This window comes from Protomyctophum parallelum, assembly GCF_964188405.1.
Source record: "Protomyctophum parallelum genome assembly, chromosome: 8".
In the NCBI taxonomy this organism is placed as follows: domain Eukaryota; kingdom Metazoa; phylum Chordata; class Actinopteri; order Myctophiformes; family Myctophidae; genus Protomyctophum; species Protomyctophum parallelum.
Window position 1 is genome coordinate 3,997,812 of NC_139703.1, and position 25,978 is coordinate 4,023,789.

General features: G+C 44.6%; 2 protein-coding genes and 2 long non-coding RNA genes across 4 annotated transcripts in view; 3 read left to right on the forward strand and 1 right to left on the reverse strand.

The window, feature by feature from the left end:
• LOC310863765 (LIM domain and actin-binding protein 1-like) overlaps positions 1-2,645 on the forward strand; it is a 51,951-nt gene extending 49,306 nt beyond the window's left edge. The window contains exons 11-12 of the mRNA XM_083772260.1: positions 640-1,191; positions 1,824-2,645. Coding sequence (XP_083628386.1) covers positions 640-1,191; positions 1,824-2,009 — 738 coding nt within the window. The 3' untranslated portion in view covers positions 2,010-2,645. The remainder of the gene's footprint in view (positions 1-639; positions 1,192-1,823) is intronic.
• On the forward strand, positions 1,213-1,810 carry LOC310862542. The gene is made up of 3 exons (XR_014569578.1): positions 1,213-1,231; positions 1,591-1,631; positions 1,671-1,810. It is a non-coding gene; the product is annotated as an uncharacterized lncRNA (long non-coding RNA).
• A 4,207-nt stretch (positions 2,646-6,852) lies between the features above and the next one.
• The window catches only part of LOC310862748 (SPRY domain-containing protein 3-like), a 32,363-nt gene continuing 13,237 nt past the window's right edge, over positions 6,853-25,978 (reverse strand). Inside the window, exons 4-11 of the mRNA XM_083770817.1 lie at positions 25,833-25,957; positions 21,805-21,940; positions 20,862-21,047; positions 11,794-11,943; positions 10,374-10,431; positions 9,916-10,035; positions 8,658-8,797; positions 6,853-7,028 (exon numbers count right to left, since the gene is read on the reverse strand). Of these exons, the coding sequence (XP_083626943.1) occupies positions 6,894-7,028; positions 8,658-8,797; positions 9,916-10,035; positions 10,374-10,431; positions 11,794-11,943; positions 20,862-21,047; positions 21,805-21,940; positions 25,833-25,957 (1,050 nt within the window). The 3' untranslated portion in view covers positions 6,853-6,893. The remainder of the gene's footprint in view (positions 7,029-8,657; positions 8,798-9,915; positions 10,036-10,373; positions 10,432-11,793; positions 11,944-20,861; positions 21,048-21,804; positions 21,941-25,832; positions 25,958-25,978) is intronic.
• Positions 7,822-25,978, forward strand: part of LOC310862765 — a 191,228-nt gene continuing 173,071 nt past the window's right edge. The window contains exon 1 of the long non-coding RNA XR_014569620.1: positions 7,822-7,852. This is a non-coding gene — a long non-coding RNA (uncharacterized lncRNA). The remainder of the gene's footprint in view (positions 7,853-25,978) is intronic.

Here is a 25,978-nt window from a genome sequence, read left to right on the forward strand (position 1 = left end):
ACGGTCAATTTAAATCTTTGATTGCAGACTTTTACCCCCTAAGTGCCTGCAACTGTTTTTAAACATGTGCTAAACGTCACGCGATGAGGAAATGTTGCCGTTTGTTTATTGCTCTGAAAATGTTATATTTTGTTGTATCTCGACGACACCTCAATGTGTTTGGAGAATGAATAAAGGTTTGAATGAATGAATGAATGAATAAAATAATTAATAAATAAAGGTTTGAATGAATGAATGAATGAATGAATAAAGGTTTGAATGAATGAATGAATTAATAAATAAAGGTTTGAATGAATGAATGAATGAATTAATAAATAAAGGTTTGAATGAATGAATGAATTAATAAATAAAGGTTTGAATGAATGAATGAATTAATAAATAAAGGTTTGAATGAATGAATGAATTAATAAATAAAGGTTTGAATGAATGAATGAATGAATAAATAAAGGTTTGAATGAATAAATGAACAAATTAAATAAATAATAAATAAAGGTTTGAATGAATGAACAAATGAACGAACGAACGAACGAACGAACGAATAAATGAATGAACAAATGAATGAATAAACGAACGAACAGGTCACATCATATTCATCTCACTGGTTTTCCTCTAACATCCCCCCCCCCCCCCCCCCCCAAGGTCACCGACCTGGCGGCCTTACTGGAGACTCACAGCGAGAAGCTCCACCCCGCTACAGAGACCACCACCACCACCACCACCGCCGCACGCACCAGGCTGCGAGTCGCCTGGCCGCCACCGGGTGGCGAGGGGGCGGGGGCGACGGCGCCCCAGGAGGGGGGAGGAGGGGCGGGGGGCTCCGTGCGGAGGGCCCGCCTCTGGCCCCCCGTGGAGGACGTGCTCTCCTCGGAGGCTCCTCCTCCTCAGAGCTCGGAGCGCGCCGAGCTGAAGAGCCTGAGACGGAGCTCCTCGCTGAGGGAGCGCTGCCGGCCCTTCACGCTGGCCGCCGCTGGCCCCGCCCACGCCGTCGGTACGAACCCGGCCCCGCGCCGGCCCCTCCTCAAGACCCTGCTGGAGAGGAGGGCTTCGCTGGAGGACGCCACGCCCACGATGCGCTCTGCCGCTCAGGAAGACCGCCATGACGAGACGAGACCTGCACCGGCACCACAGCTCCAAGACCACGTGAAACCAGACCCAGACCCAAGCCCGGAGGAGGAGGAGGAGGAGGAGACCGCCTCCGGTCCTCCACAGAGAGACGAGGAGGTGGACAACGGTAGGCCGGTCACGTTCACTGCCATCTCCTGATCCACAATTATTTGGGATAAATCGCGTCAATTCAATCAATCAATTTGTGGAATCGGTCAATCGATTCCACGTTGAAAAATGTCCATAAATGGCTTGTAAGATTAACAATCTCCGCAATATCTTCTGAAAGAAAAAATAATATACAAAATGTGTCAATGATTTCTTTGTATATTTAACGTATAATGTGTGTCATATCTGCCCCTGTTTACGAAGCCTAAAAGACCCCAAAAAGTTCCAGTGCTCAAAGCACGACACAATTCAGTTGTTATTCGCTAATTATTTGTTGCGACAATTAACCGTCGACTTTAAATGTGTCACCGTCTACAGGCCTGGACAACGGTCTCCCAGAGCGCCACACGGTGGCCAAGGTGGAGAACAACGGTATCCCAGAGCGCCACACGGTGGAGAGCAACGAGACACTGACCACGGCAGGAGACGAGACAGCGGACGACCACTCTCCTTCTCCGAGGACCCCCTCCTCCCCGGACGCCTCCCCAACGCTGCCGCGCTCCGCCAAGGACCACAGCACCTCCGCCAAGGACCACAGCACCTCCTTGGAGGACCACAGCACCTCCTTGGAGGACCACAGCAACTCCTCCAAGGAGGACAGCACCTCCTGCTCCCAGCAGGACGTGGGTTTCTGGGAGGAGGAGAAGGAGGAGGAGAATATGAGCGTAGAGGAAATGATCAAGAGGAACCGTTGCTACGAGGACGACGAGGGAGAGGACGAGGAGGATGACGCCTGAGCCAATCACAACACGCTTGTCTCTCTCTCTCTGTCCTCGCTGTTCTGATTGGATGACTGCTCGGTCTGAACCAATCAAAACCAAGCCTTTGCTATACGGACGCACTGCCACTTGTCGAGCCTCCGAGGGGACTGCCTCCGTCGTTTTAAACAGGTTTCTTTCACGTCTCGGGTCTTTGAACGGCACGCTTCCACCTTCCTGGAGTGCGGAAGAGCCTGACGGACATGTTTGTAGTTTTATCACAAAGGGGACATATTTGTAGTTCTATCGCAACGGGGACATGCATGTAGTTTTATCAAAACGGGGACATGTTTGTAGTTTTATCACAACGGGGACATGTTTGTAGTTTTATCACAATGGGGACATGCATGTAGTTTTATCAAAACAGGGACATGTTTGTAGTTTTATCACAACGGGGACATGTTTGTAGTTTTATCACAACGGGGACATGTTTGTAGTTTTATCACAACGGGGACATGTTTGTAGGAATGCTTCATAGGTGTATATATTGATCCTTATTGCCTTAAATTCAGTTTTTTTTCATTTGTTTTTACTTTTAATTTTTAAATGTCTGGAATCAAAAATACCTGAAATACTGTATTTTTTATATGAACTGTTGTGAACGGCCTTTCGCTGAGACTCAATTCATTTCTCAATCATGTATAGATCTTTTTATTTTTCTGGTTTCTTGCAAAATATATATATATTCTGTTTTATAATTCAAAATAAACAAGCAACAAAACATTTCCTGAAACGTAACTATAACAACACTGGGAGGGTTATATTAACACTGGGAGGGCTATAATAACACTGGGAGGGTTTAGATTAGCTAATACATCGTTTCTGTCGGGTGGAAACAGTGGTTCCCAAAGTGGGGTCCGGGGACCAAATACATATTTGTTGTTCAACAAAGAGCTTCATAGGAGAAAAAACTAAATGACCACTAAATGACCACTCCACTATGCTACTTCAGTCTTTCCAACATATACAGTTTTGAAAGTGTCTAACCAGCAACTATAGTCACAAAGTGTCTAACCAGCAACTAGTCTCAACGTGTCTAACCAGCAACTAGTCTCAAAGTGTCTAACCAGCAACTAGTCTCAAAGTGTCTATTAACCAGCAACTATAGTCTCAAAGTGTCTAACCAGCAACTAGTCTCAAAGTGTCTATTAACCAGCAACTAGTCTCAAAGTGTCTAACCAGCAACTAGTCTCAAAGTGTCTATTAACCAGCAACTAGTCTCAAAGTGTCTATTAACCAGCAACTAGTCTCAACGTGTCTATTAACCAGCAACTAGTCTCAAAGTGTCCAACCAGCAACTAGTCTGTACTCAGGGATGAGCTCATCATTGCTGTTGTTCTTATACTCTCAGGCCCAAGTTAGTCCTGCCAAGTTAGTCGGTTCTAAACGTCTGTTTCCTATTGTGTTTTCAGCAACTGCCCAGTTTTAGTACTGAACAGTACTGTACTGGGTGACCTGAACATATCCTACTGTACGTATTGTATTTTAGGGCAGGGCAGGGTGACCCATTCTGCGCTCGTATTCTGCTATTTTTTTTAAAATCGACTGAACGACTGACATAGAAACATAGCTTTTTCAGAAGACTGTCATTTTCAAACAGACATTTTTATAGAATCTGATCTCAGGTCAGAATGGGTTAACGGATCCTACTGTACGTATACTGTACCGTCCAGTGCTTTGGTGACTACACTGTTGACCGTGATCTAAAATCGGTGGTACTCAACATGTGGTACTCCCCAAAACACGCCCCCCCCCCCCATTATTAAGATTATTTTTTGCGGCTTACGCCTTTTATTGGTTCTTTGAAGGGACAGACAGTAGGCTGACAGGAAACGGGATTGAGAGATGGGGGGGGGGGGGGAGACATGCAGTAAAGGCTGTGTCGGGCTCGGGAGTCGAACCCGCGGAACACTGCGACTGGATTACCAGTCGGGTGCCCAGACGGTTACGCCACCGCCTGGGCCTCCCCCAGCGTTTCTTGTATTGTTTTTGCTGAGGTTAAGGTTAGGATTAAGTTTCGGTTTAGACGTCGTCGAGGTCGCCGAATTTGACCCGTGGCGAGGGTGTTTTGGTGAGAGCTTGTAGCGTGTTTTGGGGCGAGCGTGTTTTGGTGAGAGCTTGTAGCGTGTTTTGGGGCGAGCGTGTTTTGGTGAGAGCTTGTAGCGTGTTTTGGTGAGAGCTTGTAGCGTGTTTTGGGGCGAGCGTGTTTTGGGGCGAGCGTGTTTTGGTGAGAGCTTGTAGCGTGTTTTGGGGCGAGCGTGTTTTGGGGCGATCATTCTTCTGATGTGCATTATAACCTAGTAGTTGATCATTCAGGTTATACATTCCAAAGTGTGTACAATCAATCAATCAATCATAAATACATATATGTATATATTGTTTTTACACATTCCATCTAAACGGATTTCTGTTTTGCTTCTTTTGTTTTATCTGTCAGGATGTCAGAAACATGAGCTGGATTAGCTACTGTACAGTCATATTTTATACTGTATAATATTACTATTAGCTACTGTAATGTCATTTATTTTATACTGTATAAATGGTTACTATTAGCTACTGCAATGTCATATTTTATACTGTATAATATTACTATTAGCTACTGTAATGTCATATTTTATATTGTATAATATTACTATTAGCTACTGTAATGTCATATTTTATACTGTATAATATTAGCTACTGTAATGTCATATTTTATACTGTATAATATTACTATTAGCTACTGTAATGTCATATTGTATACTGTATAATATTACTATTAGCTACTGTAATGTCATATTTTATACTGTATAAATGGACCAAAACATCTCCTCTTGAAATAACACAAATAAAAACCTTCCAGGCCTTTTTGAAGTGGATTCATTCTAAAGTTGAATATAATATAATATAATATGATATAATATAATATGATAATGTAATACCACCAGGCCATATAGAAATACTTTATTTCAATATTTAAACATTTCACAACATGTACTGCACATAATTATATTTCCAAGATGATGATGACATCATAAAGTACATTCAGATGATGACATCATGAAGTACATTCAGATGATGACATCATGAAACATTCGGATGATGACATCATGAAGTACATTCAGATGATGACATCATAAAGTACATTCAGATGATGACATCATGAAACATTCGGATGATGACATCATGAAGTACATTCAGATGATGACATCATGAAGTACATTCAGATGATGACATCATGAAGTACATTCAGATGATGACATGAAGTACATTCAGATGATGACATCATGAAACATTCGGATGATGACATCATGAAGTACATTCAGATGATGACATCATGAAGTACATTCAGATGATGACATCATGAAGTACATTCAGATGATGACATCATGAAGTAAATTCAGATGATGACATCATGAAGTACATTCAGATGATGACATCATGAAGTACATTCAGATGATGACATCATGAAGTACATTCAGATGATGACATCATGAAGTACATTCAGATGATGACATCATGAAGTACATTCAGATGATGACATCATGAAGTACATTCATATTTCTGGTTTCTATGATTGACGAAACCATGGCTTTGTTTCCCCGAAGCGCCACACACACACACACACACACACACACACACACACACACACACACACACACACACACACACACACACACACAAAAGATCAAAGGCTAACATAATTATTGTTCTTTCCAAAAGCTATAATGTTGCCTTTAACAAATTACTACAAAGACAAAGAAAACTAAAGTAATATAGGAAGGCATTTGGTAAAGATGTCATCTGTAAATAAAAAAATGAAATGCTTTGGACAAAGTATCATTGAAAATAGCAGATCTCGAGTGGCGCGCTATGAGCTTGTAGATCTGCTATTTTTCAATAGCTAAATTATAACGTAATGTTTAAAACACCAAAAGGGGTTCCCGTCCCAAAATGGGTTAAACGGTTGCGTGCGGTCCGCGCGGCAACAAGAACTCTGCGTTATCTTTTATTATTTTTATATTATCGACAGTCAGATCAACAACGTGCTCCTTTTCACTTCCTCTAAATGATATAAAGTGCTTATTATAGAAGGTCGTAGATGGCATCTTTTTTTCTTCCTTTTTTCTCCATTTTCTTTTTTTCTGCCCTCGCCACGTCCGATTGGTCAATAGAGCCAGTCCAGCCTTAACGAGGAATCTAACGATAACTATTGGTCAGCATGTGTTCTGAAAACCAGCAGCATTGTAAACTGTTCTGAAAACCAGCAGCATTGTAAACAAGAACAAACAAAAATACAAATAAAAGTCAAAGCAAAAACATTACGGTAAACAAAGTAAACATCAGCATGATGATCTCTCTTCTTTCTCAACCCTTTTCAGGTCAAGGCCCAATATTTATCCTGCATTTGAGCCACGGAACCACCGTTTGATGACATTTAGACATTTGTCCACAATTCCATGCTGTATTGATGTTGGTACCATTAGGAGAGATAACAGGCAAGCGTTGATAAAAATTAACAATTCTTCTACAGAGGCTAAATGTCATCAGATGGTGGTTCCGTGGCTCAAATGGGTCTGAGAGGCTAAATGTCATCAGATGGTGGTCCGTGGCTCAGATGGGTCTGAGAGGCTAAATGTCATCAAACGGTGGTTCCGTGGCTCAAATGGGTCTGAGTGGCTAAATGTCATCAAATGGTGGTTCCGTGGCTCAAATGGGTCTGAGAGGCTAAATGTCATCAAACGGTGGTTCCGTGGCTCAGATGAATAATAAATATTGGACCTGGGTGTGAAACCAGTGCTCTAGTCCTGTCTGTCCAAAGTGTCCTCTGACCGTGTCCCTCTCTCTGTCCGTGACCTTTGGACCTCTGACCTCCAGAGGTCATCATCCACTGAGGGGGTGCAGCTCCAGGCGGACCCTCTCTCCGCTGCTCATCATGCCCACGGTGGGGTAGAAGCCCCCTGCTGGCAGGACCTCCTCCCTGCGTCCCACCACCACGCCGTTACGGGTGAAGAACACCTGGGGGCAGCAGAGAGCAGAGAATGATCCCTGTGTCTCTCTCTCTGTGTGTGTGTGTGTGTGTGTGTGTGTGTGACTGTGTGTGACTGTGTGTGACTGTGTGTGTGTGTGTGTGTGTGTGTGTGTGTGACTGTGTGTGACTGTGTGTGACCGTGTGTGTGTGTGTGTCCCTGGATGCCAACGATGAACCTCTGCCCCAAATCTTCCAGAACGGCCTGTTATAGCGCCACCATGAGGCCGACTTTTGCAAAAAGCATTTATGTACATTACTGGTACACATTTTATCCATACATCACGCGTCACACTATCACCATAGTCATATGATCAACACGGACCACTCCGCGTCCCCATATTCCATCCCCATTGGCTAAGATTGCCTTCCAAAATGTTCACATCAGCCTCATGGTGGCGCTATAACTGCACCGATCTGTGCAAAACTTAAATCGGTACACATGATCTCTATAGTCATGTGATCAAGACGGGTCTGTTTGATTTCTCATATTCCGTCCTGATTGGCTAAGATTAAAAGTTTTCAGGAGTTTTGTACAAAATGCCACAAATCATGAACAGCATCCGATTGCGGTGAAACTGTGCACGGATCTCCCCACTAGGCTGAGGAAGAAATGCCACGAGACACGCTCCTATCCTGGGGGAGACCTGTGCCCCGATAGATAGTTTTATCTCAGTTTGACTTTGTTTTCAATTTAGCTTTGATTGATCTCTCATGCTCTGTATTGAAATACTGTATTGACAAAATGAAGGCCCTATTCTATTTTAAAAGACGCGTTAAAATAGTGAAAATAGCCGATCTACAAGCTCACAGCGTGTCAATGTAAAAAGAAAAATCACACCCGTGTGAACCGAGTGGTCTCTCTCTCTCTCTCTTATTAGTAGGCAACAGTGCAGCACTGTCTTTCTCTCTCTGTTTCTGGCACAACAGCGCCCCTACTGGTACTCATTAACCAACACATACATAGGTGAACACTTAGGGCCGATTCATACTCCTATTTTACCGCTGTTTCGGCGCTGTAGCGCCGAAATGATTTCGGCTCGTCAGACATTTTCAGTAGCACTGAAGAGCCGACTTTAGGACGGTACCCGCCCCCAAAACCAATAAAAGGCGTAAGCCGCAAAAAAAAAGAATACATAATGTAAATAACATAAAAAATAACAAATAAAAGCCTTTCTGAGAGCAACACGCATGCGCGGTCGTTCGTCCCCCCCCCCCCCCCCCCCCCCCCCCCCCCGACACAAACGCTTCCTCTCTCCTCTCTCGTCTCACGTTAATTCAATGCTGTGCAGCGCAGAGAGAGAGAGAGAGAGAGAGAGGCAACTCAGGCAAGCCGCAAGACTCCTCTCTTAAACGTTACTCCCAAAATGTACGTTTAAGAAACTTTAATGACAGCTAAAGTCTGTATGTAACGCTGTCCAACTGCAGACGAGAGGAGCTTCTCTGCTTCAGTGCCAGGCACAGCGTGCATCCCTAGACTCCTCCACAACTCCATGCAGAGAGATAGCTCAGGCACAGCGCGCATCCCTAGACTCCTCCACAACTCCATGCATAGAGATAGCTCAGGCACAGCGTGCATCCCTAGACTCCTCCACAACAAGCATAGCGTAAACACTCACCGTCACCTTCTTCCTGTCCTCGGCGTCGTCAGCTTCCTGTTTGTCCTCGTCTTCATCGTTGTTCATGTACAGCTCGTTCTGAACCACGGGACACTGGCGCCCCCTAGAGGCCTCCAGCTCCTCCCACTCCTCCATGTCATCTGTTAGTATAACACACTGTATAGTCATTATACTGCCCCCTGGTGTTAACTGAGTGGACGACACCATAAAGCATTGCACTTGTTTACAAGAGGGTCCACCATTTTAAATTCATCATATCATGTAATAATAATAAAAGTCACACCCCTGTGAAGTGAGCAGTGCAACAGTTGCACCGCTCACTTCACAGGCGTGTGGTTTTTATTATTATTACAGTATTAGTTTCTTATGAAAGCAGAGAGTCTTCTGTTTCATACGGTATATAGTATATAGGCCTTATTTTGTGAATAATAGTTGTTTCAGTTCCATGCCTCCTCTAAAGTTCTCTCTGGTGGGCGCAAGCTGCATTCAATAACCAATTACTGACAAACTGTACATGGGATCAATGTGTATTGTTTTCCTCCTAAAAGTAGACATTCAGGGCTTTCATTCGGTGTATAGTATGTATATGATATTATTTGTGTTCATTTTTATATCTGTCTGTCAATGTCTGTCAACTTCAACCTTCCATAACTCTGCTGTCTGTTCAAGCGAGCAGAGTTCAGGCAAAAGCAGGTGTTAGAAAAAGGTCAATATCTCCAGAATGGAGATATATACAGAATGGATAAAATAAAATAAATTAAATTGAAGTGGACAAGTTAGGCTTTCTTTTGATGTATGCGGTGTGATTCTCGCTATAAGAGAACATTTTGCTGTGGGCCCCGAAAAAGTTCCTTCGTTCACCTAGCACCGCCTGACAGAATAGCCCAGCAGACAATGTGTTAAGGTAGTAAATAATAGTTACCTCCACTGTCCAGACTGTAGTCCCGTTAAGGTAGTAAATAATAGTTACCTCCACTGTCCAGACTGTAGTCCCGTTAAGGTAGTAAATAATAGTTACCTCCACTGTCCAGACTGTAGTCCCGTTAAGGTAGTAAATAATAGTTACCTCCACTGTCCAGACTGTAGTCCCGTTAAGGTAGTAAATAATAGTTACCTCCACTGTCCAGACTGTAGTCCCGTTAAGGTAGTAAATAATAGTTACCTCCACTGTCCAGACTGTAGTCCCGTTAAGGTAGTAAATAATAGTTACCTCCACTGTCCAGACTGTAGTCCCGTTAAGGTAGTAAATAATAGTTACCTCCACTGTCCAGACTGTAGTCCCGGGGGAACATGATGCCACAGCCCATAATGTCTCCCTCAAAGCAGCGCGGACCGAAGGGTTCTCCCACACCGTGACCGTGGAACATCTTCCCATCGTCTGCAAACAATCACACCTTTCAGCCCACAAGGAGGAGCAGTGGACCAAAGCATTATGGGAATTGATCTACATGCTGGGGCCCAGCAGCCAATAGCTGATCTGCATGCTGGGGACCCCCAGCCAATAGCTGATCTACATGCTAGGGCCCAGCAGCCAATAACTGATCTACATGCTGGGGACCCCCAGCCAATAGCTGATCTGCATGCTGGGGACCCCCAGCCAATAGCTGATCTACATGCTGGGGACCAGCAGCCAATAGCTGATCTGCATGCTGGGGACCCGCAGCAGCCAATAACTGATCTACATGCTGGGGACCAGCAGCCAATAAGAGCTCTCACCTGCATGGTATGCTATGGACCCTCTGCTCCAACCAGGATGTCTGTTCTTTGGATAGTCCTGGAAGGAAGGAAGGAAGGAAGGAAGGAAGGAAGGAAGGAAGGAAGGAATGAAGGAAGGAAGGAAAGGGGACTGTTTAGGTCTGCATCACAAATGTACCAAAGTTTAATTTTTTTACTGTATCATCCTAGCGGTAACGGCGGGGCCTGTGTGTGTGTGTGTGTGTGTGTGTGTGTGTCCAAAACGATGGATTTATGACGCCCCAGCACGACCACAGACGGCTCCAAAAAACTATTCCAGACTGTGCCAGACCCACAGCGATGTAGCAGTTATCTTACCCTGTGTGCCAGCCCCACAGCGATGTAGCAGTTATCTTACCCTGTGTGCCAGCCCCACAGCGATGTAGCAGTTATCTTACCCTGTGTGCCAGCCCCACAGCGATGTAGCAGTTATCTTACCCTGTGTGCCAGCCCCACAGCGATGTAGCAGTTATCTTACCCTGTGTGCCAGCCCCACAGCGATGTAGCAGTTATCTTACCCTGTGTGCCAGCCCCACAGCGATGTAGCAGTTATCTTACCCTGTGTGCCAGACCCACAGCGATGTAGCAGTTATCTTACCCTGTGTGCCAGCCCCACAGCGATGTAGCAGTTATCTTACCCTGTGTGCCAGACCCACAGCGATGTAGCAGTTATCTTACCCTGTGTGCCAGCCCCACAGCGATGTAGCAGTTATCTTACCCTGTGTGCCAGACCCACAGCGATGTAGCAGTTATCTTACCCTGTGTGCCAGCCCCACAGCGATGTAGCAGTTATCTTACCCTGCGTGCCAGGGAGAGGGCGATGTAGCGGTTATCTTACCCTGCGTGCCAGGCAGAGGGCGATGTAGCGGTTATCTTACCCTGCGTGCCAGGCAGAGGGCGATGTAGCAGTTATCTTACCCTGCGTGCCAGGGAGAGGGCGATGTAGCGGTTATCTTACCCTGCGTGCCAGGGAGAGGGCGATGTAGCGGTTATCTTACCCTGCGTGCCAGGCAGAGGGCGATGTAGCAGTTATCTTACCCTGCGTGCGAGCCCCACGGCGATGTAGCGGTTATCTTACCCTGTGTGCCAGCCCCACAGCGATGTAGCAGTTATCTTACCATGTGTGCCAGCCCCACAGCGATGTAGCAGTTATCTTACCATGTGTGCCAGCCCCACAGCGATGTAGAGGTTATCTTACCCTGCGTGCCAGGCAGAGGGCGATGTAGAGGTTATCTTACCCTGCGTGCCAGGCAGAGGGCGATGTAGTGGTTATCTTACCCTGCGTGCCAGGCAGAGGGCGATGTAGCAGTTATCTTACCCTGCGTGCCAGGCAGAGGGCGATGTAGCGGTTATCTTACCCTGCGTGCCAGCCAGGCAGAGGGCGATGTAGCGGTTATCTTACCCTGCGTGCCAGCCCCACGGCGATGTAGCAGTTCTCTCCCTCGCTGGCGATCTCCAGCTCGTAGTAGTGGCATCGCGTGCCCAGCGGGCGCCGTGCCTGCGCCAGGCCCACGTCGGAGATGCTCTTCCCTTTGCCCACGTACTCCAGGAGCTGGCAGGAGGAAGAACACCATGGTACACACGGTCAACCGCTTATCCACCGCCTCCGACATGTATACACACACACACACACACGGTCAACATCTATACACACACACACACACGCACACACGGTCAACATCTATACACACACACACACACGGTCAACATCTATACACACACACACACACACACACACGCACACACGGTCAACATCTATATACACACACAAACGCACACGGTCAACATCCACTGCCTTCGACATATACACACACACACACACACACACACACACACACACACACACACACACACACACACAATTATATTATTATAATTAATATATATATATATTAATAATTATTCTAATTCAGTGAGATGGAGCTGTACATATATATACTGTATATACACACACAAACAATACACGTCAAGTACACACACTGGCATTAAGACAATGATTAAGGTACAGTGTTAAATCTTCCGTTGCGCCGGTCGCATAGCAGCCAGCTTGTTGTTAGAAAATAGACGTGAAGCATTATAGTAGCCGTCTGTCTGCGTCGGCTCTCAGGTTGCACTCAGCAACTTGTCTTCACACCTTTCCAACGGACTGATCATTCATTCATTCATTTGTCTGTGTAGTTATCTGTAGCAGGCTGTTTGGAGGAGAGATACATCTTTCCAACAGACTGATCATTCATTCATTCATTCATTCGTCTGTGTAGTCATCTGTAGAGAGACCTTCCCAGTGCAATAACACAAGACAATGGCAGACGTGTGAGGGTTGCAGGAGAACAGAGGATTAATAGAAACGCAGCAGGCATGATGCAGGTCGACTGCCCTGTGGCGACCCAGCTGTGGTACGGGTCGTCCCCCCCTCCCCCTCCCGCCCCGTCCCCCAGACTCATAAATCTCCGCCAAGGTGCTGTCAGCAGCAGGAAGCAGAGAAGACCAGTGAAAAGGATGACACATTTGTCCTCGGGGTGGGGCCCTGGTACAGTAAAATGTACAGTAATGATTTACTGATAATAGAGGCGTGGTTATCACAATCTACAATCTACTCAGACGTCCAGAGACACACTTACGGTAAGCAGGAATAAAAAAACACACGGTAATACATCACGTACACGTCAACACAGCCACCGTGAGTCATACCGTAAGACGAGAAGCGAACAGTGGAATATCTATATAATGAAACGATGAGTATATATAGAGTGCTATGACTACTTAACCCATTCTGACCTGAGCTCAGATTCATACGAGGTTTCCACTGGACACACACACACTGGTCTGATTAACCCATTCTGACCTGAGATCAGATTCAAAAAATGTCAGTCGTTCTTCGATTTAAAAAAAATAGCAGACCTACAAGCTCGTAGCGCGCCACTCGGTGGCGCGCTATGAGCTTGTAGATCTGCTATTTTTCAATAGCTAAAGCATAACATAGTCCAGGGGCCAGGCGAGATTTTGGTATTTTTGTATGATAGCCCTTCCAATTCAGAGACCTTCCCAGAGCAATAACACAAGACAATGGCAGACGTGTGAGGGTTGCAGGAGAACAGAGGATTAATAGAAACGCAGCAATTCAATCTCCATTTCAATATCTGAAGTTAATGCAAACACATCCTGCATTTTATCGGACAGCAGTTCAATGACAGTAGGCTCAGTAAAGAGGAAAGGGTTTGATACAAAAGCAGCTACTTGACTCATGCGTTGTACTTCAACAAATCTACGATCAAATTCAGATGTCAGTTTGCACAGAATTGCACAGAATTGTTCGGGATGAAAGGCTGTTTTCTCTTTGAGGTTTTTTTAACACCTTGTCAAGATTTGTGAAGTGATTCTGAAGCATTCCACGTCGAATCTGTGAGCTCCACAAATCGAGCTTCGTTTTGAACGCATTGATTGCACTGATCATGTCACCAATGTCTCTGTCCTTCCCTTGCAATTCTCTGTTAAGGTCGTTCAGTTTTGCTGTCAGGTCCGTGAGAAAGTCCAATAACCAAGCATCGTCAGACAGCTGATCATACTCCTCGCCCCTCGACTTGAGAAAAATGATGATCTCTGGCAGTAAATCAAGAAAACGCTGCAGCACTTTCCCCCGACTCAGCCACCTCACGTCTGCGTGAAGAACCAAATCGCCATATTCAGAGTCCAGTTCGTCCAATAAAGACCTGAATAGCCGGTGCTGTAGCGCTTTTGCACGAATTGAGTTTATTATTTTGACAACGTTCATCACGTGTGACATGTCAAATGCTTTAGCAGCCAGTGCTCGTCTTTTCTGCACAGTGAAACAAATCCAGAATGAACACCAAGCATCGCGGAGGCCCCGTCTGTTGTCATTGACACGATTTTACGAAGAGGAATCTTGTACTCACGCACGTAATCCTTGAATGCATTGTACACATTCAGCATTGTGACTTGCAGCATGATGAAATTGAAACTGTGTAGGTTGAATTAATTTTCTAAAATGCTAAATCAGTATTAGTGGGCACCGTCTATAGACCCCCTGATCAGAATGAGTTCTATGATATACTTGAGGGGTGCTTAGCTGGGGAGGAATGTGTAGAGAAGATCCTGATTGGCGACTACAATACGGATATGCGTCGTAAGGAAGCTCCTGTGTTCAAGTCATTTAGTCGGTTTTGTGATCTGCATGGTGTCAGTCAGCTAATTACCCAACCCACAAGAGTGTGTGATTCTACTCAAACTGTCATTGATCTCATTCTGACCTCGGACAAATCCAGAATCTCAAAGAAAGGGGTTATTGTATGTGGGCTCAGTGATCATTTTATGATTTTCTGTACCCGCAAAATACAAAAACTAAAGTTTGACTGTCACAAAACAGTCATATCTAGGGACCTCAAAACCTACTCTAGTGAGGCCTTTAACCTGGAACTGGAGAATCTGGATTGGTCCGATGTGCTCAGGAGCTCACTAGTCGAAGAAGCATGGCTTGGCTTTAAAACCAAATTTACATCAGTACTAAACATCATGGCTCCTTTGAGAACCGTCAGGGTCAAAACCCGCTCGGAGCCATGGATGAATTCGGACATACTGACTGCAATGAAAGCCAGAGACAACAAATGCTCTGAACTTCTTAAATGCAAGTCCAAACTAGCCAAGTGCAAGTGCTTCGACAGTGATCTCCAAACCAAACTGCACAACCTAAAAGCCCAGTGTAACAAGCTAAGAAACGGTGTAATTGCCATGACCAAATCAGCCAAATGTAACTTTATCAATGATAAAGCCGAGGAAATCAAAAACAATCCTCGGGAGCTATGGAAGTTACTAAACAACCAACTAGGCTGTGGTCGGAAACTAAAAACCAGGTTTACTAACATAAACATCAAATCGAATAACACCCTCATCACTGACAAACTCGATGTAGCCAACCACTTGAACATCTTCTTTACAAACATTGCAACAAAGCTGGTTAGCAAACTGCCCTCCCACTCTGGGCGTTTTGGTGTAGAGCACATCAAAGCCTTCTACAAAAACTTGGTGTTTGTAAAGATGATTTTAAAATGGCAATGGTAACAACCGAGGAGGTACTTAAAAAACTGAGTGCCCTCCAACCCCACAAGGCCACTGGCCATGACAATATTCCCTCCAAATTTCTCAGAGACTCAGCCTTTTCCATAGCTCCAGTCATCACCCACATAGTTAACCTCTCCATCAAACAGGGACAGGTCCCCCAAGATTTTAAACTGGCCAAAGTAACACCCTTGTACAAAAAAGTACATAGTAGTGATGTAGTGAGTAGTGATGGAAAAAATAGTCTATGAACAGGTTGAAAAGTATCTTGCCACTAATAAATTGCTGTACGAGTTCCAATCTGGTTTCAGAACATCCCACTCCACTGACACATGCCTCCTCTATTTGAGCGATCACATCAAACACGAGGTGGATGCTGGAAAATACTGCGGCATGGTCATGCTGGACCTCCAAAAGGCTTTTGACACCGTGAACCACTCCATACTGGTTAACAAGCTTAAAGCTATTGGTTTTGATAGCACATCAGTGAGCTGGATGCAATCCTACCTGGAGGGGAGAGAACAGATGGTGGAGGTGAACGGAACACTGTCCCCTCCCCTCCCAGTGAGCTGTGGCGTCCCACAAGGAAACATACTAGGGCCTTTACTGTTCCTAATTTAGGTTAACGACATGACTTCAGCTTGTGACTGCAACTTGTTCCTGTTCGCAGATGACTCAGCACTGCTGGTCTCGGACAGGAACAAACTGCAGGTTGAAAAGACCCTCAGCTCTGAACTCGGTAGAATCTGCACCTGGCTCGCTGATAACAAACTATCCTTACACCTGGGAAAAACTGAATCCATCCTCTTCGGATCAAATAGTAAACTCAGCAAGGCAGATGGCTTCTTGGTTAGAGTGGGTGACAATATTATCACACGAAAAGATCAAATTACCTACCTAGGTTCCATCCTGGAGGCCAATCTTTCCGGTGATAAAATGGCCACCAACGTAATCAAAAAAGTCAATCAAAGAACAAGATTCCTTTACAGGATCTCCTCACTGGTCAGCAAAAACACCTTGAAGACCTTAACAGGAGCCCTCGTACAAGGTTTCTTTGACTATGCATCCACCTATTGGTACCACAGCACCTCAAAGGCCCTTAAAACAAGGCTCCAGACCTCCCAAAACAAACTGGTCAGGCTCCTACTTGGCCTCACCCACCGAACCCACCTCACCCCTGCCCACTTTGACAGGCTGGGATGGCTTAGGGTCGTCGACAGAGTACAGCATCTTGCAATGGGTCTGGTCCACAAGATTCAATACACCACCAAGATACCCATGTACCTGTCTAAATACTTCCTTAATGTAAACGAAGTCCACACCCACAACACCAGAGGGAGTGCAACAAACCATGTACAACCCAGATTCGGCACAAACAAGGGACTAAATTATTTTCGCTCCTATGCCACCAAAATGTGGAACGCCCTACCAACAGTCATTAAGACATGTGAATCCCTTGACTCCTTCAAAACCGCTCTCAAAGGGCACCTACGGATGGCTGCAATTCGAAACTGGCCTCTGTAAAATCTGAATCCCCCCCACCCCCCCACCCCATTTTCCCTCACTGTATATTGTATCTTTTCCCTTTTTTGCTTCCCATATGATGAATTCCTGTTCTGTTCTTTAGCTACATAGAAATGTCTATTTGTATGTCTCTAAATGTTTGTATGTCCTTAAATGTTTTGATGAATTGAACAATGTGGACCCTGTTGTTAACAAGTGTAATGCTTAATTGGGTCGTCCACTCACAGTTGACAGTCTTTGTATTGAGTTTGTGCTTAAAATGTACTGTAAATTCTACAAACTGTTAATAAATATTTCAATCAATCAATCAAAACACATCCACACCCCGGGTCCGTTGTTTCAATGGAATAAGGGCGAGAAAGTCCTCTTTGATGGTGAAATCAGCGAAAACCATTCGGACAAACACAATTAGCTGGGCGGTGTCCGTCAAATCAGTGGACTCGTCAAACTGAAGTGAAAAGTATTCACAGTTTTACAAGTCTTTGAAAACTTGCTGGGATACATCTTCAGACAGGGATTCCACTCTCCTGGCTACAATGTCAATGCAAAGATGAGAAGAGAGCCAGTATTGTTATTTAGAGTTGGTTGAGGGGGCGCTCTTCTCATCGTACATCATCATGCATCATACTGGCCAATCAGAATGCCTGTTGCACAACTTTACTCATATTTGGTGGACATTTGACCTAATTTCTCCTTTCATTGTCGATGGCAAATATGGGATGTGTGGGGACAAGATGACATAATTATTTTGGAAACAAAAGCTGTATATATATATATATATATATATATATATATATATATGTGAAGGGGTGTGTGAGGGGGACACTATGGCCCTCATTTATCAACGTGGCGTACGCCCAAATATGGGTGTACACCGGAATTTTCTGCTTTTATTATTCTTATATACATCTGTAGACAACTAGGGCATATGTAGACCACTGTACTATATCTATAGATAACTTATCTGTAGACCACTTTACTGATCTACCGATCCATCGCAGCGACTGCATCCAGAGCCTCAGCACCCCAGGCTGTGAAATATCTCATGCCTAGCTCCCTACACAATACACATCAGAGCTGCTCAGTCAATGGATATTTGTATTAAAGACTATTTCCTTCTGTGTGGTCTTTAGCGACAGCTGCAGTCCTGGCAGTCCAGGATATTCCTTTACAGATACTAATGTTTTGTTTTTGTTTCTATTTTGAACCTGCAGCACATTGGGTGACCTGGTCATTTTAAATGTGCTTAATAAATACTTTGTGTTGAGAAGGTTGGTCCCATTGGAAACCTGAGGTGGTCTAGAATCAAATGGTATCTCTATCTTTGGTCTATATTGAGCACGCCAGTCTCACCGCCACACCGGTGTTTCAGCCAGCAATTACACAGGTCTCATAGGGGTAATAAAACATTGACAAAAAAAGAAGGGGAAAAAAACACACTTTGGACCATTTGTTTTCCCTGGTATCATCTGTATATTGGAGGTCCTATGGTTGCCACAAATCCAAACTAGAAAAATAACATTAAGGGGGGTGCGCGTAGACCCCATGGGGCCTCTACTAAACGTTTTCTGGATGTTTTTGGATGTTTCTGTCCTGAAATAGAGTCAACTCAAGATGTGCTTGAATCTGAATAATCACTTTAATGAATTCCTTGGGTCCGAATCATATAGAAAAATGTGGTCATTTGTCATTGTATGTTGTTTACTTCAACGGTTATGGCAATTTGTTCATATTGGGGGTAAGAAAGGGTTAAAACGAACCCCCATGGGATATTAGTTGGGGCAACAATAATAAATCATAACTAGACACCATAAGTCCCAAAAAAACATTTTATGAAAACATGCCACTCGGGTGCTGTTGGAGCCTCTAAACTGCCCTACTAGCCAAATTATGTATACATTTATATGGCCACTAACTCGAAAACCGTTGTGCCGATGGGCAACAGATTTCTTGTGTACGTTGCCAGAATGCCACCGAAATATATACTATTTGTTTCCACATATATGTTATACTTTTTGACCATATTCAACTTTAATTTGATTGATCGTGCAATTATTTCAACTAATATGTTCAAATAAGCAAATTATCTAATTAAATATGTACAATAGAAAAAGGTTTTTAGCAGAAATTGATTCTACTGAGAAAAGTACCTTAGGATCAACTCTTTATAAGACCACAGGTTACCAAAACGTATTGTCTAGTCATATAAAGGATATACACACATCACAGTTTCATAAGGGGTGAAGGTTTGTTTAAAGAGTGATAACGGGCATTAAGCTACTGAATTGGAAGGGCTATCATACAAAAATATAAACTAGAGACATGTAGGAACACAAAGATACCAAAAATGTACGGCCACCAAAATAGTACCAATTCGTGAAAACATCAGTATTGGCCCCTGGACTAACACCAAAATGGGTTCCCGTTCAGAATGGGTTAAAATAAATCACACCCGTGTGAACTGAGTGGAATGAAGTTGAAACCGAGCTACACTTCCTAACCTTCTGTCCATTGTACCGAGACATCAGAGACACATACTTCCCACAGATTACAACCACACACACGGAGATTTTGAAAACATGACCAATGACAAAAAAACTCCCATATCCACTGGGCGAAGTACAACAATGTGCAAACACAGCAGCGAGATTTGTGAGTTGCTGTGATGATAGGAGAAGGATATCAAATGGAACACAACCACCCTAAAGACTAATCATTGTGTATATTCCTGCACTATACCTGCATCGAGTGATCTTGGTACATAGAAGTTGATCTATTGAAGATTCTGACCTTCAAAGTACATAATCTTTGTTTTGATTGTATTGCTGTATTGCTCTTTCTACTTTGGCAATGTAAACATATCTTTTCTCATGCCAATAAAGCCCTTTGAATTGAATTGAATTGAATTGGGTGGTGCAACTCCCCTCTCTCACAACCCCCCCCCCCCCCCCCCTCCTCTCTCTCTCTCTCTCTCTCTCTCCCTCTCTCTCATTAGCAGGCAACAGTGCAGCACTATCTCTCTCTCTCTCTCTCTGTTTCTGGCACAACAGCGCCCCTACAGGTACTCATAGTCATACTGGTGCTCATAGTCACATAGGTGGGTGAACACGGACATTGCTGTTCCTTGGAGTGGTTGCACCACTCAAAAATCACACCTGTGTGAAGTGAGGGGCGCTCTTATCATCTTACATGATACATGTAATGATGTAAAACAAACAGTGACAAAACAAACATTACATTTATTTTATTTATTTATTTAAACTTTATTGTTAATGGCATTTAATGTTTGTGTTATAGGGGACAAGATGATGTAAATTTCCCCTTCATTGTCAAAGGCGTTTTTAAAACAAACATTGAACTAAAAAAAAACAACATTAAACCTGTATATCTAAAAAAAAAACGCTATCCAAGTTACATAAGTTGAGCCTTTGCATACGATACGCCTGTAAGGTCGTCAAGGCGCTACGGGGCTGAGATGGAGTCTGAAGAGGTGGGTTTTCAGACTATGGCAGAAGATCGGGAGTGAGTCGGCCGATCTGAGCGCATGGGAGGGTTTGTAGGGTCCGATCGGACTCGCAAGATATGGGGGAGCCGTACCTTCGGTTGCTTTGAATGCCAGCATCAGAGTTTTGTATTGTGAGGGCAGCGACCGGGAGCCAATGGAGGGAGCGGAGCAGGGGGGAGATGTGTGAGAATTTTGGCTGGTTAAAAACCAGGCGAGCTGCTGCATTTTGGATCATTTGCAGAGGCTTAAGTGCACATGCCGGTAGGCCAGTATAAGGAGGAGTCACAATAGTCAAGTTTTGATATGGTGTGTGTGTGTGTGTGTGTGTGTGTGTGTGTGTGGGGGGGGGGGGTGAAGCAGTGACTCACGTTCCCGGTGGCTCTGACGTCGTGCAGTCGAGCCCAGTCGTCTTCGTGGCTGTCGACCATCATCAGACCCTCGTCTTCCTCCGTCTGCCACTCGGCCTGCAGGTCCAGCTGCACCTCCTCCCCCACGGAGAGCATCCCTACGGCGGGGAACAGAGCCCCGGGAGCAGCCACGTCTACCTTACCCACCTGGAGACACAATAAGACATATTAAACACCTCCTCGCCTGGTGGAGACAATAAAACATACTCTCTCCCCATGCCTTCGGCCTGGTGGAGACAACTAAACATACTCTCTCTCCCCACGCCTTCGGCCTGGTGGAGACAACTAAACATACTCTCTCCCCATGCCTTCGGCCTGGTGGAGACAACTAAACATACTCTCTCCCCATGCCTTCGGCCTGGTGGAGACAACTAAACATACTCTCTCCCCATGCCTTCAGCCTGGTGGAGACAACTAAACATACTCTCTCCCCATGCCTTCCCCCTGGTGGAGACAACTAAACATACTCTCTCTCCCCACGCCTTCGGCCTGGTGGAGACAACTAAACATACTCTCTCTCCCCATGCCTTCCCCCTGGTGGAGACAACTAAACATACTCTCTCCCCATGCCTTCGGCCTGGTGGAGACAACAAAACATACTCTCTCCCCATGCCTTCGGCCTGGTGGAGACAACTAAACATACTCTCTCCCCACGCCTTCGGCCTGGTGGAGACAACTAAACATACTCTCTCTCCACGCCTTCGGCCTGGTGGAGACAACTAAACATACTCTCTCTCCCCATGCCTTCAGCCTGGTGGAGACAATAAAACATACTCTCTCCCCATGCCTTCAGCCTGGTGGAGACAATAAAACATACTCTCTCCCCATGCCTTCAGCCTGGTGGAGACAATAAAACATACTCTCTCCCCATGCCTTCGGCCTGGTGGAGACAATGAGAACGTACTTCCTTGCCGTTCTTGGTGAAGAACACGGTGATCTGTCCTTCATCGAAGGTGTCCCTGTAGATCCCACAACCCATCCGGTCTCCTCGGTTACACTTGGGCCCAAACTGCTGCCCCACACTCTGACCGTTGTAGAGCCTGGAAGGAGGGAGGGCTGTGTGTGAGGTTCAATTCTACAGCAGCCTGAGTAATAATAATAATAATAATAATAATAATAAAACTTTATTTGTATAGCACCTTTCATGACATGAAATGCAGCTCAAAGTGCTTTACAGAGCAATGGAGAAAAAAAGAAAAGCAAGGCATAAACATTAAAGAAAACAAGCAGTAATGCAATACAGTGAGGACATGAATAACACAAAATAAAAGATCAATTAAAAGCAATGTTGTAGAAGTGGGTCTTGAGCTGTGCTTTAAAAATGTCTACAGAGGCTGCCTGTCGAAGGTACAGTGGGAGCTTGTTCCATGCCCTCGGCCCGTAGAAGCAAAAAGCTGCTTCCTGTATTTTTTAGTTGCCATTTTTTTTGGCAAAGTGAGCAGGCCAGCAGTGGAAGACCTTAGGGGGCGGTTTGGGACATATTTAGGCAGGCAGTCATGTAGGTAGGAAGGTGCGAGACCATTGAGGGCTTTATACACAAGTAAAAGCATTTTAAAATCAATCCTATAAACAACCGGAAAGCCAGTGCAGTGAAGCCAAAACTGGAGTAATATGATCTCTCATCTTAGTTCTAGTTAAAACTCTGGCTGCTGCATTTTGGACAAGTTGTATTCTGTCAGTTGTTTTCTTAGGCAGTCCAGAAAAAAGTGCATTGCAGTAATCAAGCCGAGAAAAAACAAAGGCGTGGTAAGGAGGGTTGTGTGTGATGTTTAAGGAGTGCCGTGTGTGAGGTGAGGTTAAATTCTAAACTAAGTTCAGGCTCTACAAAGTGGTAAGCTACGTTATATTGTTGTCATAATAAACATGGTAACATACTGTCCATCGTCAGCATGGTAACGTTATAGTGTTGTCATGGTAACATACTGTCCACCGTCAGCATGGTAACATTATAGTGTTGTCATGGTAACATACTGTCCACCGTCAGCATGGTAACGTTATAGTGTTGTCATGGTAACATACTGTCCACCGTCAGCATGGTAACATTATAGTGTTGTCATGGTAACATACTGTCCACCGTCAGCATGGTAACGTTATAGTGTTGTCATGGTAACATACTGTCCACCGTCAGCATGGTAACGTTATAGTGTTGTCATGGTAACATACTGTCCACCGTCAGCATGGTAACGTTATAGTGTTGTCATGGTAACATACTGTCCACCGTCAGCATGGTAACGTTATAGTGTTGTCATGGTAACATACTGTCCATCGTCAGCATGGTAACGTTATAGTGTTGTCATGGTAACATACTGTCCATCGTCAGCATGGTAACGTTATAGTGTTGTCATGGTAACATACTGTCCATCGTCAGCATGGTAACGTTATAGTGTTGTCATGGTAACATACTGTCCACCGTCAGCATGGTAACGTTATAGTGTTGTCATGGTAACATACTGTCCGTCAGCATGATAACGTTATAGTGTTGTCATGGTAACATACTGTCCACCGTCAGCATGGGAACGTTATAGTGTTGTCATGGTAACATACTGTCCACCGTCAGCATGGTAACGTTATAGTGTTGTCATGGTAACATACTGTCCATCGTCAGCATGGTAACGTTATAGTGTTGTCATGGTAACATACTGTCCACCGTCAGCATGGTAACGTTATAGTGTTGTCATGGTAACATACTGTCCATCGTCAGCATGGTAACGTTATAGTGTTGTCATGGTAACATACTGTCCACCGTCAGCATGGGAACGTTATAGTGTTGTCATGGTAACATACTGTCCATCGTCAGCATGGTAACGTTATAGTGTTGTCATGGTAACATACTGTCCACCGTCAGCATGGTAACGTTATAGTGTTGTCATGGTAACATACTGTCCACCGTCAGCATGGGAACGTTATAGTGTTGTCATGGTAACATACTGTCCACCGTCAGCATGGTAACGTTATAGTGTTGTCATGGTAACATACTGTCCATCGTCAGCATGGTAACGTTATAGTGTTGTCATGGTAACATACTGTCCGTCAGCATGGTAACGTTATAGTGTTGTCATGGTAACATACTGTCCATCGTCAGCATGGTAACGTTATAGTGTTGTCATGGTAACATACTGTCCACCGTCAGCATGGTAACGTTATAGTGTTGTCATGGTAACATACTGTCCGTCAGCATGGTAACGTTATAGTGTTGTCATGGTAACATACTGTCCACCGTCAGCATGGTAACGTTATAGTGTTGTCATGGTAACATACTGTCCGTCAGCATGGTAACGTTATAGTGTTGTCATGGTAACATACTGTCCACCGTCAGCATGATAACGTTATAGTGTTGTCATGGTAACATACTGTCCGTCAGCATGATAACGTTATAGTGTTGTCATGGTAACATACTGTCCATCGTCAGCATGGTAACGTTATAGTGTTGTCATGGTAACATACTGTCCATCGTCAGCATGGTAACGTTATAGTGTTGTCATGGTAACATGCTGTCCATCGTCAGCATGGTAACGTTATAGTGTTGTCATGGTAACATACTGTCCACCGTCAGCATGGGAACGTTATAGTGTTGTCATGGTAACATACTGTCCACCGTCAGCATGGTAACGTTATAGTGTTGTCATGGTAACATACTGTCCACCGTCAGCATGGTAACGTTATTGTGTTGTCATGGTAACATACTGTCCACCGTCAGCATGGTAACGTTATAGTGTTGTCATGGTAACATACTGTCCATCGTCAGCATGGTAACGTTATAGTGTTGTCATGGTAACATACTGTCCATCGTCAGCATGGTAACGTTATAGTGTTGTCATGGTAACATACTGTCCATCGTCAGCATGATAACGTTATAGTGTTGTCATGGTAACATACTGTCCACCGTCAGCATGGTAACGTTATAGTGTTGTCATGGTAACATACTGTCCACCGTCAGCATGATAACGTTATAGTGTTGTCATGGTAACATACTGTCCATCGTCAGCATGGTAACGTTATAGTGTTGTCATGGTAACATACTGTCCACCGTCAGCATGGTAACGTTATAGTGTTGTCATGGTAACATACTGTCCACCGTCAGCATGGTAACGTTATAGTGTTGTCATGGTAACATACTGTCCATCGTCAGCATGGTAACGTTATAGTGTTGTCATGGTAACATACTGTCCACCGTCAGCATGGTAACGTTATAGTGTTGTCATGGTAACATACTGTCCACCGTCAGCATGGTAACGTTATTGTGTTGTCATGGTAACATACTGTCCATCGTCAGCATGGTAACGTTATAGTGTTGTCATGGTAACATACTGTCCACCGTCAGCATGGTAACGTTATAGTGTTGTCATGGTAACATACTGTCCATCGTCAGCATGGTAACGTTATAGTGTTGTCATGGTAACATACTGTCCACCGTCAGCATGGTAACGTTATAGTGTTGTCATGGTAACATACTGTCCACCGTCAGCATGGTAACGTTATAGTGTTGTCATGGTAACATACTGTCCACCGTCAGCATGGTAACGTTATAGTGTTGTCATGGTAACATACTGTCCACCGTCAGCATGGTAACGTTATAGTGTTGTCATGGTAACATACTGTCCACCGTCAGCATGGTAACGTTATAGTGTTGTCATGGTAACATACTGTCCACCGTCAGCATGGTAACGTTATAGTGTTGTCATGGTAACATACTGTCCATCGTCAGCATGGTAACGTTATAGTGTTGTCATGGTAACATACTGTCCACCGTCAGCATGGTAACGTTATAGTGTTGTCATGGTAACATACTGTCCACCGTCAGCATGGTAACGTTATAGTGTTGTCATGGTAACATACTGTCCACCGTCAGCATGGTAACGTTATAGTGTTGTCATGGTAACATACTGTCCACCGTCAGCATGGTAACGTTATAGTGTTGTCATGGTAACATACTGTCCATCGTCGGCATGGTAAGCGACAGAACGAGGCAGCCATCCTGGCTGGTGGTCCAGCTTGTAGTGCAGAGGAACCAAACCTACAGCGATCATCCCTCTCACTCCTGTGTCCCTGATGGTCACCTGTAAATATATGACACAGAA